This window comes from Peromyscus leucopus, chromosome X, assembly GCF_004664715.2.
Source record: "Peromyscus leucopus breed LL Stock chromosome X, UCI_PerLeu_2.1, whole genome shotgun sequence".
NCBI lineage: Eukaryota > Metazoa > Chordata > Mammalia > Rodentia > Cricetidae > Peromyscus > Peromyscus leucopus.
This window is the reverse complement of record NC_051083.1, coordinates 117,895,843-117,913,968: the sequence shown is the minus strand read 5'-3', so window position 1 is coordinate 117,913,968 and position 18,126 is coordinate 117,895,843. Positions and strand designations below refer to the sequence as shown.

The window sequence follows — 18,126 nt, the reverse complement described above, 5'->3', positions numbered from 1 at the left end:
TTATCTTGTATGTCAATCACTGCATTAGATGTTGGGAATTCAATGGCTGACAAAACTACCACACTCTGATTGATAGGACCACGGAAAGATGCCTACAGAGTTAGAGGCTGCAAAGGCTATTTAAGGCCAGAGAATGGATTTGCACAAAGATATGAGGACCAGGGCCCAGGTCATTGAAGAAAGTGCCAGTAGTCTATTCCAATACAGTGGAGGCAAGGACAAAGGGACAGATGATGATGGGAAACAAAGAACGCGGTTAAAATTAAAAAAAAAAAAATTTCAAAGATGACAGAAGGATGTGTGGAAAGATTGGGAAGAAATCCAGATCAGTTCTAGTCACCAGGGACACAGATAAAAACCAAGATGAAGTAAGCCTACAATTCATGAAGCTGGGGACAGTTGAGGAGGTTCTTACATGAAAGGTAGTTTCATTGAATTAGGATGAAGGAGAAGGGCATTCTAGGTAAAGAGAATGGCAAAGAGAACTGACTGTTCTGTCTCTAGAAGCTATCAACAGCCAATAGCTCTTCAGCTATGAGTGGGACTTGGTGAACACACACAGACACACACACACACACACACACACACACACACACTTCATGCTGGAAATTTAGACGGCTTGATCTTGCATGGGTCCTATGTATGCAGCCACGGCCGCTGTGAGTTACGATGTGCAACATCCCCCACACTCCAGTGGATGGCCCAACCCCCACACATACTGGCATCACTAAATGGACCCACAAGTTTAAAAAAATAGTAAATGAAGTTGGAAGTGAAAAGTGATGAGGAGGTATGGGAGACATTGGAAGGAGGCAGGAGGAGTAGATTTGATATTAAAAAAAAAAACTTATTGTATACATGCATAAAATTCTCAAATAGTAAAAGAAAACATGTATGCAAAGAACTGCTGATCAGTAATCATGTTTTACATAACTTGACAACCCAACATAATTAAAGAATGTTTGAAATCAGTAATAGGAACTGAGATGTAGCTCTGGAAGAGCAAAGAGGTATCCTAACCTTTAAGTCCTGTCTCCAACCCCTAAGCCCTGAGTTTTTAGTTGAGTAATTTAGTTGCCTTGTGATACACCACTCCCAAAGAATGTTTTCCTTCTTTATTGTGGCGATGCTCAGTTAATTTTTAAGGTGACATGATTTATAAAAGTCCATAACATAGTGTTCAGCATGTTTGTGATAATAGTAAGAAATGCTTTGTTGCCATTAAGGAAATGAGAATGTTCACCTTTCAATTTCTAGAAAAGCCAAAAATGTCTGCACCATTTGTTAGGATAATTGCTTGTCAGACCTTTAAAAATTAGAGCTGTAATGAGATGTTTCACCCATATAAGGAGACTCAGAGTTATATCCAGTTATTTTGTTGTTGGGCCAAGGAAGCACAGTGTGTGCGGGGGCCCTGGGTTCAATCTCCCAGCACCATGAAAAAATTGTTCCCAGAGGCCAATAACAGAGAGCCATATTTTAAAAATATTGTTTATTTATTTATTCTTTGACCAAACCATATTTTTAATTGTGTAAAGTACACACACACACACACACACACACACACACACACACACACACACATACACATAAATGCTAAGGGCAAATATCTTATTAATTTTAGTGTATAAGCTCTTTTTATTACATTTGTGTGTGTGTGTGTGTGTGTGTGTGTGTGTGTGTGTGTGTGTGTGCCACAGCATATGAATGGAGGTCAGAGAACAATGTTATGAAGCCACTTCTCTCCTTCCATCATGTGGCTTGGTGGCAAGAGCCTTTACCCTCTGAACCATGTCATTGGCCCTATAACCCATTTTTTTAGGTGTATATAAATACTCTGGTTCCTCCCTCCATCAACCAATAATGAAAATCTGATCAAACACTAGCTTAAACTGTACACACACACACACACACACACACACACACACACACACACACACAAAACTCATTAAAAAGTATGTTATCAAGAAATGAATGTTTATTGTAAGATGAAGGCTAAACTTCACAAAATGCCTGTTGCTTCTAATTAGTGTTAATCCCTATGACAATTTCTACAATGTCCTGTTTAAACTATAATTATAGCTGTTTATTCTCAAAGAGAGAGAGAAGTAGACAGTTTCAGTTCTGTGATTTTTTTTTAATGGCTCTTTCAACAAACGAGGTCAAAATTTAGCTTCTAAACTCACTTTAGCTATACAGTTACAAAAACTGTTGGCTGCATTGGTGCATCTTTTGCTGAATAATGAGTTAGCCCAAACACCAAGCCCTGGTTGTGTGGGTCAGGAATCTGGGTAAGACTTAGCCAGGTGCTCCTGGCTCAGGGTCTCCAGAGGCAAGCTGCAGGAGGCAGCCACAGCCATCTCAACCCTTACCCAGAGCTGCAGAATCTGCCTCCAAGTTCAATCAAGTGGCTGTTGGCAGGAGACTCAGTCCTGTCTTGAGACCCTATCCACAAGTGTCCTCGGGTTTCCTCACCCAACAGTTCTGGAAAAAGAGAAGAGAAGGGAAGAGGATGGAAAGGCAGGAGGGCCATGTTGGAATTCATGTTCCAACCTCAGAACATCCTTTAATTTCTGCCACATTCTACCTATCAAAGGAGCCTCGAGATCACTATTCTCAACCTGTGGGTCATGACCCCAGCACCATTGGAAAACACAGCTGTTTACATTATAATTCATAATAGTAACAAAATTACAGTTATGGAGTAGCAACAAAAAGAATTTCATGGTTGAGGATCATCACAACGTGGGAACTGTATTAAAGGGTTGAAGTATTAGGAAGGTTGAGAACCACTGCTCTAGAGCCTATCCACATGCTAGGGGAGGGACTCCGCAGTGTGGGACTATCAGGGGGCGGGGCTACTGGAAACCATCATACAGGCCCCTACCATCCTCTCCATCTGATTACATGGGCAAACTCCACAAATACAGCATCCTTCAGTTGATTCATGTATTTATGTAAACACAGCACTTCAAATTATTCACATAAATACGGATGTCAAGAAATTGACTGGGTGAAAAGTACACTCTCTGCCACTGGTGCATCTTTGCCTCAGTTGGTACATTTTCCTTCTTATGAGGAAAATAAGTCCTACAAGTTGCAAAAGTCACAAGACTGATTGAGAATTGGTTAAAAAAAAATTATCCAGGAAGCCTCTATTTACTTTGTAAAAAGACATTGGTTTTCATTTGAAATCGGAAAAAAAAGCATAAAATAGAAATCCAGCTACATAAAATGGCATTGGGTAGACACAGTCAGGTTGTGTCTAATTTTACCCATAATAATGATATATAAATTGAACAATTTTCTTATATGGACCTAGGGCCAGAACTCAGTGGTAAAGTGCTTGTCCTGGAATCAATCAAAACACAAACCAAAAGCATCCTCTAATGTAATTCTCATCAACCTAGCAATCTTTTTCTTTTGTTTGTTTGTTTTTGAGACAGAGTGTCTCAGTATAGCCCTCCCTGGCTGTACAGGAACTTGCTCTGAAGACTAGGCTGGCCTCGAACTCACAGAGATCTGCCTGTCTCTGCCCTCTAGGTGCTGGAATTAAAGAAAGGCTTGTGCCACCACCGTCCAGCAAGCTAACAATCTTCTAAATTAATACAGGTTCAAGTGACTGGGTAAGGATCCACATACAATCTCCAACTGTACCTGCAGACTACACATTCTCGAATTCAACCCAGCAATTCCTCTTATTGCTCTTCATCATTCCTTAAATGATGTAGTATAACAACTGTTCACATCACGTTAAGAATTACAAGGCAGCCAGGCGGTGGTAGCGCACGTCTTTAATCCCAGCACTTGAGAGGCAGAGCCAGGCGGATCTCTGTGAGTTTGAGGTCATCCTGGTCTACAGAGCGAGTTCCAGGACAGGCTCCAAAGCTACACAGAGAAACTCTGTCTCAGGGAAAAAAAAAAAAAAAAGAATTACAAGGCAGTGAGATGGCTCAGCAGTGAAGGCATTTGCTACCTGATGATCTGAGTTCCAACCCCAGGAGTCATGTAATAGGAGATAACACACTCCACAAAGCTGTTCTCTGACTTCCACACTAGTGGTGTGTGTGTGTGTGTGTGTGTGTGTGTGTGTGTGTGTGTGTGTGTGTGGTGTGACTCACACATGCATAATAAGTAAGTAAATATAATTTTGGAAGAAAAATTATAAATAATTGAGATTATTTTAAGTATTCGGGAGGATTACATAAGTTATATGCAAAAACTATGCCATTTTATATAGACTTGAACATCTAAAGGTTTTGCCATCAGTGAGGGATGGGGTGCTAGAACTAATCCCCTATGGATACCAAAGGATGATTCTAACATGCTTGCGTATCTATATGTTCGTGTGTGTGTGTGTGTGTGTGTGTGTGTGTGTGTGTGTGTGTGTTAAATATTTATATATCCCCACATTACCCGGTATCTAAGGCTGAGAGGCTGTGGTGGGGGGGGGGGCTTGGCTTATTGATTTATACATGTAATAAAACCATGTTCCCCATTGCTTCCTACTTCGTGTTTTAATTTTTTTTCTTCTACAATTCAAACCATCTGCTTTGGCCATTGGTGAAGCACGTGTGACTTACCTGAAGACCCGTGCATGAATTCCATGGCCATATTAAACACTGGTAGCTGAGGGGGGCTACCATGGCATGGGCAGTGGTGTGCTCAAAGGAGAGCCGAGGGTGCCAGGAGAGGAGTGACAGGCGTGTCCACTGCCTGGGGTTTCTCAGCTTTTATTTGTACCTGTTCTCTGACAGGCCAAGGGGAAGAGCTGAGTCTGGAGCAAATGCTAACCTTGTTATGTGAAGGTACATAAAGAGATTCCTTGGGAGTTGTGTAGAAATGCAGCCGTTCGAATGCACCTATGTTCTCCAGTCACTGGGACAATACTGAAATCACCCAAGCTATGGTCAATGCTGTTTTAACTCTGCCATACATACCCCACTAACAGAAATGTTGCTTTGCAAGGTACTTGAACATTCTTTTACTTTTAGCCAATTACCTATTTATGTTTATCAATCACTCTTTGAAAAGTTGTGTTTTGTATTGTATGCCTGGGAATCCAATACTTAAGAGGGGAATTATGAGTTCAAGGTCAGCCTGGGCTACATAGAAAGACTTTGTCTAAAAACAAAAAGAAAAAAAAAATTTTTTTTTTTTTTTTGTTTTTTTCGAGACAGGATTTCTCTGTGTAGTTTTGGCGCCTGTCCTGGAACTTGCTCTGTAGACCAGGCTGGCCTCGAACTCACGGAGATCTGCCTGTCTCTGCCTCTCGAGTGCTGAGGCATGTGCCACCACTGCCTGGCAAGCCAAAATATTTTAAGCTCTTTATACAACTTCAACACACATACACCATTTTAAAAACATTCGGAGGCTGAGAAAGGAATATTATTGTAAGTTTGGAACCAACCTGGACAACACAGTGAGTTCAGAGCAGCCTGGCCTACAATGTGAAACACAATCTGAAAAGAAAAAAAAAAGTTTACTTTCTAAATGATGTCCATTTTCTTTTTATTTTTTTTAAATTACATTTGTTTGTTTTTATTTGTTTCTATGGGGACTTCTAGCATGCCTCTGTTCACGTGTAGAGATCACAGGACAACTCTCTGGTGTCAGTTCTCTGGGTCCTGTCTGGTGGGTTAGAGAGATCAAACTCAGGTTCTGAGCTGGTGATAAGTGCCTTTACCCTCTGGGCCACCTCACTGACCCCATCTGGTTTTTAAGCTTCATTTGCATGACAAGGAAAACCAGGGTAAGGAAGAAAGAAATTAGAGTCCATCTCACGGTAAGAGAGGATCAGTGGTTTAAAAACAAATTGATGTAGAGGTAAGCTTCCAAGTCATTCCTACACCAACTCCCTGGAATAATTTATAGTGTGCAATCAAAATAAAGTAATAAAGTAATCTCAGGGCTGAGTCTGTGGCTCCGTTGGCAGAGTGCTTGCCTGATTTACAACAGGAGACCTGAGTATGATCCACAGCACCGCATAAAGCAGATGCGGTGGTGCATGCCTATAAGTCCAGTCCTCTGGAGGTAGAGGCAGGAGAACCAGAAGTTCAAGACCATCCTCAACTACATAGAGAATTCAAGGCTAGCCTGAGCCACATGAAACCCTGTCTCAATGAAACAGCAACTCTATAAAACTCTTGTGTTTTTATAGGATTAATTCTCATTTGCATTTCATGTTTAGTAGTTAGTTTTCTTTTGTGGTGCTGGAAATGAAATCCACGGCCTTTCAGACGCTGGGTAAGGACCCTACTACAGAGCTCCATCCCCAACCCTTCATTTCTTAGTCCCTTGCCTTAGCCTTTGCTCCACTCTAAAAAAAATCGCCCTTCAATGATGATAGATGTGCCTGCACACTGAAAAAGTAAGGATGTTCAGGTTATATAGCAAGTGTGTGGGAGATCCTGGCTGCCCAAGCTACTTCCAATATTGTTTTCACTTCGTGAAAATATTTGAGGACGATATTTTCAAATTGCCTGTGAAAAGGAGCACTCTCCATTCGGAGGCTGTGCCGCCATCCAGAGCAGTTAGGCTCAGCCCAACAGTGAGGGTTTGCATTCCTCTGTTCTTTCAAATCCGTACTGGATGCTAACTTATGGGAGCCATTCTTTTTCTTTTCCTTCTTTCTTCTTCCTTCTTCCTTCTTCTCCTCCTCCTCCTTCTCCTCCTCCTCCTCCTCCTTCTCCTCCTCCTCCTCCTCCTCCTCCTCCTCCTCCTCCTCCTCCTTCTTCTTCTTTGCCTTATAGTTACTGGCATTGTAAAACATACTTTTGATAAGTTCGTCAATTAACTTTAGAAGTCAATGAACATCAAGCCCCAGTCGGGACTTCTGGTGTTCACATATAGGAGAGAAGGGAGGGTTGAAACGAAGATAAAGGAAGAGGCTTGGGGGAGGGGCGGAGCACCGCTTAGCTCCTTTTTGGTTGCTATGATCCAACGCCTTGAAGAAAGCGATTCAAAGAAAGCGTGACCTGGAGAGTTGGCTAAGTGGTTAAGAGCGAGGACTGCTCTTCCAGAGAACCTCAGTTTGGTCCCCAGTACTCACATGAGGCACCTCACAACTACCTGGAGCTTCAGCTCCAGGGGATGCAACACTTCCTCTGGTTTCTGAGGGCTCTTAATACACACATGGCATACAATGCATACATGGCACACACACATAAAAATAAAACAAACTTTAAAGACAGAAAGGCTTTCTTTTAGGTCACAGTTTGTCATTTCAAGGAGGAACTCGTGGTTGCAGGATCTTGAGGCCACTCTTCGCATCAGCTCCACGGTCAGAAAGGAGAGGGCATGAAGTTCAACAGTCAGCCCTCTTCCCCTTTCTTCAGTCTGAGACCCCAGCCCCAAGTACGGTCCTTCACACGGTTCCGATAGATCTTCCCACTTCGGTGACCCTACTCTACATAGTCAGATGCTCAGAGGCTGACCTAGAGAATTCCTCAGGGACATGCTGCTGGCCTTGTGTCTTAGGTGACTGCAGAGCCTGTCAAGTTGACAAGTGACACTGAACATGACATGGAGGAACGTGACATATCTCCTGATACACAGTCAGAACAGCATAGATTTTTCTCCTTTTTCTCACACTGAATAACAATTCACCTTTTGTGCAATGGAGACTGGGATATCCCACATAAGACGGATATGGCTTTTGCTATATCTGTTTGTCACAGGGCTGCCGTCTAAGTTAGGTGAATTGGTTAAGAACACTGTTTTGTGACATCACAACCCTCCCTTCACAAGGCCCTTTAAAGCCCTATGCTGTCTCTAACTAAAGCCAAAGCTCCTCTTCCGGGGCTAGGAATGGGGCTCACGGGCTAGAGTGCTTGTATGGCATGCATACCTGATGCTCTGGGGTTGAGCCTCAGCCCTGCAGAAAATGGGTGTAGGCTACACACAAAATCCCAGCACTCTGGAGACTGAGACAGGAGGATCAAAAGTTCAAGATCATCCCCACCAACAAAGCAAAACTGAGGCCAGTCCAGCCTGGGCTACATAAGACCGTCAAGAGAAAGAGAGAGAGAGAGACAGAGAGAGAGACAGAGACACAGAGAGAGACAGAGACACAGAGATACAGAGAGAGACAGAGACACAGAGACACAGAGAGAGACAGAGACACACAGAGACACACAGAGAGACAGAGAGACAGAGACAGAGACACAGAGAGACAGAGACACAGAGAAAGACAGAGACAGAGACACAGAGAGAGACAGAGACACAGAGATACAGAGAGAGACAGAGACATAGAGACACAGAGACACAGAGACACAGAGAGACAGAGACAGAGAGAGACAGAGACACAGAGAGACACAGAGAGAGAGACAGAGACACAGAGACAGAGACACAGAGAGACAGAGACACAGAGAGAGACAGAGACAGAGAGACAGAGACACAGAGAGAGACAGAGACACAGAGAGAGACAGAGACACAGAGATACAGAGAGAGACAGAGACACAGAGACAGAGACAGAGAGAGACACACACATAGAGAGACAGAGAGAGACAGAGAGACAGAGACAGAGAGACAGAGACAGAGAGAGAGAGAAATGATTTCCTCTGCTTCCAGCTCCTCCCAATGTGGCCTGCACGTCATTCTCCAGCTCTTCATCCACAGCAGTCCTCGCCCAGCAAAGCCTATCTCCTTTTAGTTCTCCTCCACCATTGGGCCTCTGAAAAGACTTTCCTCCACTGCATCCCAACCCCCATTTCCCTACAAGGTTCAGCTTCAAACTTCCGAGCTCAAAGCATACTGATGGGTTTTGAGGAGAAAGTTTAGAGTTCGGAGCAGCTAACCTAAAACCAAATTTAATTGCACATTATTTGTGGTGAATGTGCTCCAAATGTCAGTGCCAGGTAGACTGCGGGTACGCCATCACGGTAGACCTGGGGTAAGCAGCTGTCAGTCTCTACCAAAGGGACTAAGGCTGTTAACCATTGTCTTCAGAATCGGCACACTACCACAGTGTCACTCTGTTCGTTTCTCTTTGACGTTCTCAGGCATGCACTCATTCAACAAATAAGTACTGGACACCAGCTGAGGCAAGTTACTGCACAAAGCATGAAGAAAATAACAATAGTGGAACAAGTCCTGACCCTCTAGGAGCTTTTTGTCTGCTAGGAAAACCTTCCGGTGGTGTAGCTTGATCAAATGCTGTGAAAATGGAGGGTTAAGGACACCCAGGAAAGCTTCCAGGAAGAAGTGGCATTGGTGATGGGCCTTGAAGGATGAGGAAGTGTGAGGACCAGGTGTCTCAGCATGGCAGTATCAAGAGGGTGCTCCTGAAGGGTAGGAAGAAGTGCATCCATAGGAGTAGGTTGCATCTGGTTAGGGAGGGCCTTGAGTGCCACATTCAAGAGTACAGCTTTATGGTTAAGAGATTTTTGTGAAAAATTGTTTTCCAGGAAGCACTTAGGACCACTGCAAGAGAGGCAGAATTCAGGTGAAAGATGTCCAGAGGTCTGGAAAGTTCACTGTGATGAGCCAGTGGCACACTGAGTGCCTGGCTGTACTTGAGGACAAATGTTCCAATGGGAAGTCCTTATTTTCCTCTCCCCGTCTTTCCCTCTCTTGTGCTCACTCTGGCTCAGCTAGCCCTTTGTCTTCCTGGGAGCCCTGAGCAAAAGAAGCTGTGAGCTCTGAGTTTAGGGCAAAATGTTGATCGAACCAGTTCGAACCTGGGTGTGGTACTGCATTCCCATAATCCCAGCACTTGGGAGGGTGAGGTCAGAAGATCAGGAGTTTGAGGCTAGCCTGGCTACATGAGACCTTGTCTGAAAGCAGAAATCTTGATTCCAGGTCTCTAGTTCCTTTCTCATACCAGCAGATGGGCTTTACTCTGGCCGCTGACGACTGCGGCCTCCATCCTCACCCAGTGTTATCTCACGAGCTGGAGCTGCAGCTCAGCGGCAGAAGGCTTGCCTAAGTACAAGGCCCCATGTTAGATCCTCAGAAGTGCCTTAAAAAAAGAAGGCAAGAAAGAGAGACAGAGAAACAGAGACAGAGGAAGGAAGGAAGGAAGGAAGGGAGGAAGGAAGGAAGGAAGGAAGGAAAAAGGAAGGAAGGAGGAAAAGAAAGAAAGAAAGAAAGAAAGAAAGAAAGAAAGAAAGAAAGAAAGAAAGAAAGAAAGAAAGAGAGAAAGAGAGAAAGAGAGAAAGAGAGAAAGAGAGAAAGAGGAAAAGAACTATTTTTAGAGACAGGAAGTAAAAGAAATGACATACTCCACTGGACCCAGAAACCCTACCAACTAAGTCTTATTTATTTTATTTTATTTTAGACAGGGTTTCATGTAATCCAGGCTGTTTCAGCCTCTGGAGTGCTAGGATTACAGGCGAGAGTCACCACACCCTGTCTTTTTATTATTTTTTTAATGCAAACATTTAATGTTATGGAGACAGAACAGAACTCTGAGTCAATTCTGGATAATTCTGTACTATCAGCACAGGGAAATGTTTCCCCCTCTTCTGATGCAACGAAGTAAGCCAGGCTTTGAGAAACACATATCTGTGTGTCCATTTTAAACAAAGTAAGCAGGCTTTGAAACACACATATCTACGTGTCCATTTTAAACAAAGTAAGCAGGCTTTGAGAAACACATGTCTGCGCGTCCATTTTAAACAAAGTAAGCAGGCTTTGAAAAACACATGTCTGCGCATCCATTTTAAACAAAGTAAGCCAGGCTTTGAAACACACATGTCTGCGCGTCCATTTTAAACAGAGATAACATCCTTCGGGAGCCTTCTACTTCCTGGTCCCTCTTAGCCCCTCTACTTAGTAAGATAAAATTTGCCCCCAGGAGTCTGATCCCTCCAGAGCCAGACTCAGAAAGTGAGGTCATTCAGGCTTGCCAGACCACTGTGCTTTTAATGGGATTTCAGGGCTTCCAGTCACTGTGTCGGCTTGTTCCTTTGAGGTTGGTTGTTGTTGTTGTTGTTTGGATTTGTTTTTTTTAATGTTTTTATATAAATGGCCTAACCAGCCAACTGTCCAAATGCACTTCCGCCTCCCTGAACACATTTGGCAGGGTGACATTGATAGACTTTAGAGTGTTTCTTCTTCCTCCTCTTTTTCCTAATTAGCTGGGATTCCAGGAAAGTGGTACAAGTGTCGAGTTGGGAACTAACTGCCTCTATTTGGATGTACACAGGTTTTCTGTCTCCGAGGGCCTCTTGTTACACTGTGTCAGTTCACACCGACCAGAGAGCAAATCACAACCACTGATAGAGCAGTCACACAGGGACACTAAGGTCATCCTACTTCCCTTCACTGTGGGCCTCTTGTATGTGAAGGTTGACCAGCCAGTTCTGTAATCTGAAATAGTTTTCCATTTAATGGGCAGAAATCCAGAAATAATTAAGACAATAAGAGTGCGCAGCCATTCAAGGCCGCGACTGTGTGCATCTTTGGAGAGAGAAAAGCAATCTTGAGATCAAAAGACACAAGCATCGGGGACTTACTGAGCTCCTCCTTGGCAAAAAGGGAAAATGTACGAGTTCATTCGTTTCACTGCTGAGATCATGGTGGGGGGGGAGTGCAGATTCAAAAATTCCCCTCAAGTTCTAAGATTTTCAAGGAACGGTTTATTTAAATCATTCATAACTGAGTTTATAAAGTAAGATAGAAATTACCAAAGGGCACTATCATTTTAGTTTAACAGGATAGTCATATAGTTATTATTCCTTTTAGCCTTCGCTTGAACTCTAGGGGGTAGGGGTCTTTACTCACAACACAGTAGAAGCTTCCAGTTGTTTTCTTTCTGTTAAATCTGTAACTGTATCCTGATTTTATCTTTCTGAAGACTTCTGAATATTTACAACTGAAGGAAAGTCCTGTTTCTCTAACTCAAGGCCTTTTTATACACACACACACACACACACACACACACACAACCCACATATCATAAAAAATTCCCATTTAAAATTAAAAATCCCAATGTCTAGAAATTTTCTTTGTAATTAAAAAAAAAGTTTCAATTCAACTTGGCTCCCTAATATCCAAAGACCCAGTCAACGACTGTTTCCAAGAAAAAATATTTCCCCCAAAATTATTTCAAATGCCTTGATAAGCGTATCTCCGGTTGAATGTTTCAAGTCTAAGGCATATTCATTTTTCTCAGCTGCACCCAAGACCCTTCACATTGCTGCTGCAGCCTCTCCTCCCTCACTAGCTACAATTATTTATTAAGGTAATTTCTGACTGCTACTTGGGAAAAAAACTGAAAGAAAAAGATTACACGTTATTTTCCAGAAAATAACTGCTTTAAAACAGCATTTTAAAAGTGAAGGTGGGGGATACACGGTGGGTGTGCATTTTCTTTCTGGTTCCGAGTTGCCCTCCCCCGTGAGAAATGCTTGACTCCCCTACTGAAAGTTCCCTAACATTCTGGTTGATGAGCTGTGTCCCCCTTTTAATCCCAAAATGACCTTCAGGCCACTTTTTAAGGTGATTTTTATCACACACGGTCAGGAAGGGCCTAATAGGTGAGAAGCCATTTCCAGAGCAGGCCTTGCTACAGATGTCCTAAGAAAATCCTTGAGACACCATCTTTGAAAAACTATTTGAAGATTGTTCACTTGAGTAAATCCTTAAGCCTGCCCTCCCTCGCTTTCTTGGGCCTGTAGCCATATTACTCAGCCTCAAAGAATTCATCAATATTCAACTGGCTCTCTTAATATGCTGATGTAGCAAAAGGAGTTTAATAAAGAAAGCTGTTGCCATTTTTCTTCAGAGGACCTGTCACAAATTCATCTTTCATCTTCCACCGCTGGAATCTTCTGGTATTTATGTAGGAAAATTAATGTTTATGTGCAGGAATCCAAACAAACCGACCCACCAAGCCGAACCTTAAAAGCCCAAAGAAAGCGTCTCACCCCAAGGACTAGGGAACTGTATGAACGATCCAGCCGAGGATTTAGACGCGTGTTCAGTCACATCTGACAAGCCGGCAAACTTTCAGTCCTGACCACGAGTTAGGAGGATATTAATAGAAAAAAAAAAATGTAGGTCCTAATAGTAGTTTTAAGTGCACACTGAAACTATCCACGTTATCTGCCGTGTTGAAAAAAAAAAAAATCCTGAAAAGAAAATCTTGGTCTGTAAAATCTTTTTGGTTATTTTTTTCTCCGCAGTTTTGCAGACCCTGGAAGACTCTACCATACTGCCCTCTCACCCCTCCCCTCCAAAAACCGAAAATAAGCCCAAATCGTCAGAATAAGGCCACGAGATTCTAGCAACGCCTTGAGACTTTGCGATCGTCCTCGCAAAAACTCAGTTTTTAGGTCAGCCCTGAAGAAATATCACAGTAGAGTACAGAAATACAGCGGAGTTAAGCAGCGCAAGAAGCTGCAGCGCTGAGCGCCGCGGAATCCGTGGTTTTAGTATCTGCTCGCCGTTTTCGCGCGTGTGAGCGTGTTTACCCGTCTTAAGATTGCCTTTTCTCCCCTCCTTTGGCACCCTGTGGGTTTTGTTGTACTCGTTCCAGCCCCCTCCTGCGGTTCCAAACTATCCCGCACTCCTTCTACCCTCCGCAATAAAACTTAGGCTTGACTCTGGGAGCGTGGAGGACCCCGCGGGCCGACCGCAGCTCCCAGCTTGCCACTCTACTGCTGGTGATTCACGGACGTCCGGATGTCCTAGCTAGTCAATGGCGCCGCGAAACCCACTAAGTCCCAGACAAGACAAGGGGTGGCTGGAGAGGAGGTTTAACCAAAAGCTGCCAGGACAACAGCCTCTCCCTCGGAGTCCCCAAGCAAAGGCACTAAGTAGTTCCTGGGCAGCGCTTTGCGCCCTGCACTCCACTTGCCCCTGTGGCTCCTTCTGGTCATTTTCTGGTGCCCCCCACCCTCCATAGGTGGCTGCTGCAGGCCAGCGATACCCATTGCCCTTCCCATGGAAATCCATCTGAGTTTACATCCCGCTCGCTCAAAGATTTGTCCAACCCGGGACAGAGATAAAGAAAGAAACTGAGTTTATGTTTAGCATCCAGGCGCTATTTTAGAAGGGGTTTCTCCCAGATTTTTTTTTTTTTTTTTTTGAGGTAGAGTCTCTCACATAGCTCAGACTGTCCTCGAACTTGCTATGTAGCCAAGGACGCCCTTAAACTTCTGTTTCTCCTGCTCCACCTCCCGAGTGCTGGAATCTCAAGCGTGCACCACCACGCCCGGGTTCTCCAGATTTGTGTTAGTGTGACATTTTGCAAATATAGAAGAAAGTTGCAAACATAGTACAATGAAAGGCTATTTACTACCCATCCAGATGCAACATCTTCTGTTAGCTCCTTGCAATACATTCCTGCTCCTCCCTGAGTGTGTGTGTGTGTGTGTGTGTGTGTGAGAATGGCATCATTCGAAAATCGCGGCCATCATTAGACTTCATCTTTCTACTCTTCGGCACAGATCTTGTGGACACCCTGCTATTAACTTCAATAGCATTCTCACACCTCCCTAGTAAACAGCGTCGTCCCTAAGGATATCTAGCCTACAGAAGAAAGACTCCCTTTCTTTCCCCACTCAAGACTCAAAACTTGTACAGACTCCCGTTCTTGGACCAGACATACATACAAATTGTTGTTCCCTGCCTCAGTGTCATGCCCACCCACCACCCCCAAAGCGGACCGCCAGGACCTCAGTCCTCTACCTGAGGGAGAGTTTGACAGAGTGGCCAGAGCGCAGAAGACCCAACAGATCTGAGACACCAATGCGAGCTGAGCACTCCCCTCCTTCAGTTTGAGGGTCCCTTGTTTCCCCATCCTGTTTCAGGCACCCCCGAGAAAAACAATTACTCTCAAGAGGTTTTGCTTAGCCACCCTGTCCCCTCCTAGCCGCCCAGAGGACTGGTGGGCGCAGAGTGGCATTTGTGACATGGGTCTTTGAGCTGGAGCTGAGCTACGTTGGGTCTTTGGCTTTGCTCTTTTTTTTCCCCCTTTTCCCCTTTCCCCTTTCTCCTTTTTTTTCCCTCTCCCAGCACCCGCGGCTATGAAGCTCTGTACGTGGCCACTCCAGGCTCCCCATGTCCTTCCAGCCCTTCCTGGCTGCGGGCCAGGGCTGTGGCGCTGAGCGCCCGCACGGCCTCCCCCCTCCTCCCTTCCGCCCTCCGGCCTCCAAAGGGAGCCGGCGAACGGTTGGGCGGGGCGCGGAGCGGAGCCTGGCCACACCTCCCGGGCCGGCTTTTTCTAGGGCTGCTGCGGGCCACTGGGCGCTGGCTGCTCCTGCTCGCCTCTCGGGGTGCGCTCAGCTCCAGCCCTGCTCCAGCCGACTCCAGCCCGACTCCAGCCCGGCTCCGGTCCTGCTCCGGTCCCGCTCCGGTCCCGCTCCGGTCCTGCTCCGGCCCTGCTCCAGCTCTCCTCCGCTACGCCTCTCTTGGAGCTCCGCGCCTTGACCCCCGGCTCGCGGCTTTCGGTACCTCTGTCCCTCGGCGTCCCGCACTCCCACGACCTCGCGGCCCCCCCCCCAAGTCCCTGTGCCCGCTCCTCTACCCCCACAACTCCGCCACAGCCCTCCGCCCTTTCTCTGGCCCTCTCCATCTGTCCGTCAGTGGGTCTGTCTGTCCGCCTCCCCACCCTCCTTTTCCTTCCTCTGTCCCGCTTCTCTGGCTTGTTCCCTAGTTCGACTTGGCGGAGCGGCTTCGCAGGAAAATCCCAGAAACCTTTGCAAAAAGCTTACAATGAAATTTAAGAAGTTCTACGATTTCGGCGCCATTTTCGAGTGGAGTGAGAGGTGACTTGCGATCTAAAAAAAGAGGGGGAAGGGGACTTTGGGGCTGACCTTTTCCCCCCCAGCTGCAGACTGTAACAGATGCGGGGTAACTCTGAAAAAAAGTTCTGTGTCGCGCTGGGTGGGGAGTGGGGTGGGGGTGGGAAGCGTGTTTGGGGGGTCGGGGTGGGGAGAGGAAAGATCTTTAGTCTAGCAAATGAGTGTGCCCAGAGAACTAGGAAAAAAGCACTGAGAAGAGTGAACAGGGAGGAGCAGGAAGAGAAAAGTGAGTGAGGGGCGGTGGCCGACTGTCAGCCTTGCCAGGGTGGGGAGCGACTGGTTTTGACAGACTGTAAATGGACTTTAGGCGACTCATTTGTAAGCCATAAAGACTGTCCTGGAAAGAAATCTAAAATTCATTTTACATTGTCTCTCGCTAATTAAAACTTTTCAAGGTTGTTTAGTTTTTCCAGACTCGACGTTGGAAAAGTTTGGCTCGAAGGTGCGGAGGACGTGTACATTGTGCGTTTTGGGTGTGGGGGCGCACGACATCTGTAACATTAAAAGACAAAACGTTCTCAACTGTGAAGAGAGGAAGAGGCGTATTCTTTGGCTCTTAAATCATTTGGCCAAACACGTCGCAGTTCTGAAAGGGGTGGGGCCATGGCAACTCCAAAGTATTGATTCTTTGTCTATTGTAGCAGTGAATGACCCTCTCCAGAAGTGACCAGACGCCTCTTTGTGGTCTCCTTTTTGTAAGTAAAGTTCAGCCCAAGGGGAAATACATAAACCGGGGAGTGAGATGGCTTTTGAGGGATATAAGTCGTTGTAGTGTCGCTGGAAGAAAAGAAATGGGTGGAGTAAAACATATAGATGAATTTGATTCCAGTATATTCGTTAAGAAAATGATCTAGAAGGACCGTCGTCTTTGACGCTGATGTCTCTTCGAATGAACTTATGTTTTTTTTTAATAGTCAACTAAGGAAATGTTAAATTAGGATTGGCTTTAATATCACATATTTGTGTGGAAAATAAAATTAAGTTGGGAGAAAGTTGTGTTATCTTTAAAGTATAATTATACCTTTACTAAACATGTTTTTTTTCTCTCTCTCTTTTTAAGGGCGACCATCGACGTTTTTTTCTCTCCACTATTCAGTGTCCATATAAAAATGACTTGTAATATAGCCAAGACAAGACAGAATTTGGACTCGGTCCAACTTAAGGAGTGGGGCTATTATTATTAATGACTTTATTTATCATGACCTTATGGGTTTATTATCAGTGCATTTGTTAGCACTGGATCACAATCTGTTGTGTTAGGAATTTTGTACTTAGTTTAATTACATACTCTGTATATTTAATTAATTAATTGATTGATTGATTGATTAATAGGACACAGCATTCATTGTACTAGTTTTGAGAATGTTTTGTTTAAACAAAAGGAAATGAATGAATGTAACTTTTGCTCAAGTGTGTCCATTTTGAAAATGAAGAGCGGAGCAGTGACGGCCATTTCAAGACATGAGTTTCGTGGAAGTGCTTGAGAAGGAGCGATTCGACATCAAGTATTTAAAGTTCTTGATTTGTGTTTGATAAGTGACATTGATAAATGTAAATTATTGATGAATAAGTTTGAGTAACCAGCAATGTATGAGAATATCTAGGGGTTTAATCTATAGAACGTTCTCATGCTTTGTCTTCAAAAATAACTAATGACAAGGTGTTTCCTGGAAGAACGGAGTTGAAGGAGATGTCTGCTGTCTGCACAAACAAGGCTATTCCATGCCTAGAGTACTCAGTCAAACCAACTGGAGCTACCCAGAGGGTTTTCTGATTATCAAAAGGTCCTTGCATTGCTTTCCAATAAATGACCCAAAACTGGGGGCAATAAATGAGACTTATGCAATGCAGCAGGAAGTTTCACCAAGACTCTGGAGCTGGCAAGAGTGATCCAGATGTTACCAAATTATCTCAGTTTATTTAATCTCACTTTTCATCTACTTTCTGAGGTAAGAGTCTCCCCCATCCTACTATCTGCCATAGCCCTGCTTTCCACCAATACACTTTCCCAAAATTCATGGTGAGGGTGTGTGAAACCCAGATCCTTCACCTCACCAGCAGATCCTGGAAATCAAGCAAAGTTATAAGAAGTACCAGCTTATAAAAAGTCCATCAACTTGGAGTGATAAGTCCTGAGAAGCATACATTGTACTTCATTCTCACCAGGGGGCAGGGCAAGGAGGGGCTCCCTTCTACTCACAGAGACTTTCTTCATTCACAGGTCGCAGAGCGACCCCCACCCTCGTTGACTCCGAAGGGATGCAGCAGCAATTCATGTTTTGGAGTAATGCCAAGGTTCAAAACATGAAGCGCTGCAACACCCCTTCGTGGGGAAGGTAGAAGGTGGGGGTCTGCAGAACAGACCCGTGTGGGT

The 18,126-nt window shown here is 44.6% G+C and overlaps 1 protein-coding gene across 1 annotated transcript; it reads left to right on the top strand.

Moving 5' to 3' along the window:
* The first annotated feature begins 9,230 nt into the window (after positions 1–9,230).
* On the top strand, positions 9,231–17,589 carry LOC114705271. Its single transcript, XM_028887076.2, has 6 exons — positions 9,231–9,291; positions 13,131–13,206; positions 14,965–15,398; positions 15,605–15,716; positions 16,148–16,447; positions 16,813–17,589. The coding sequence occupies exons 1-5, from the start codon at positions 9,231–9,233 to the stop codon at positions 16,248–16,250; spliced, it is 786 nt and encodes a 261-aa protein (XP_028742909.1). The 3' UTR covers positions 16,251–16,447; positions 16,813–17,589.
* Positions 17,590–18,126: the final 537 nt, after the last annotated feature.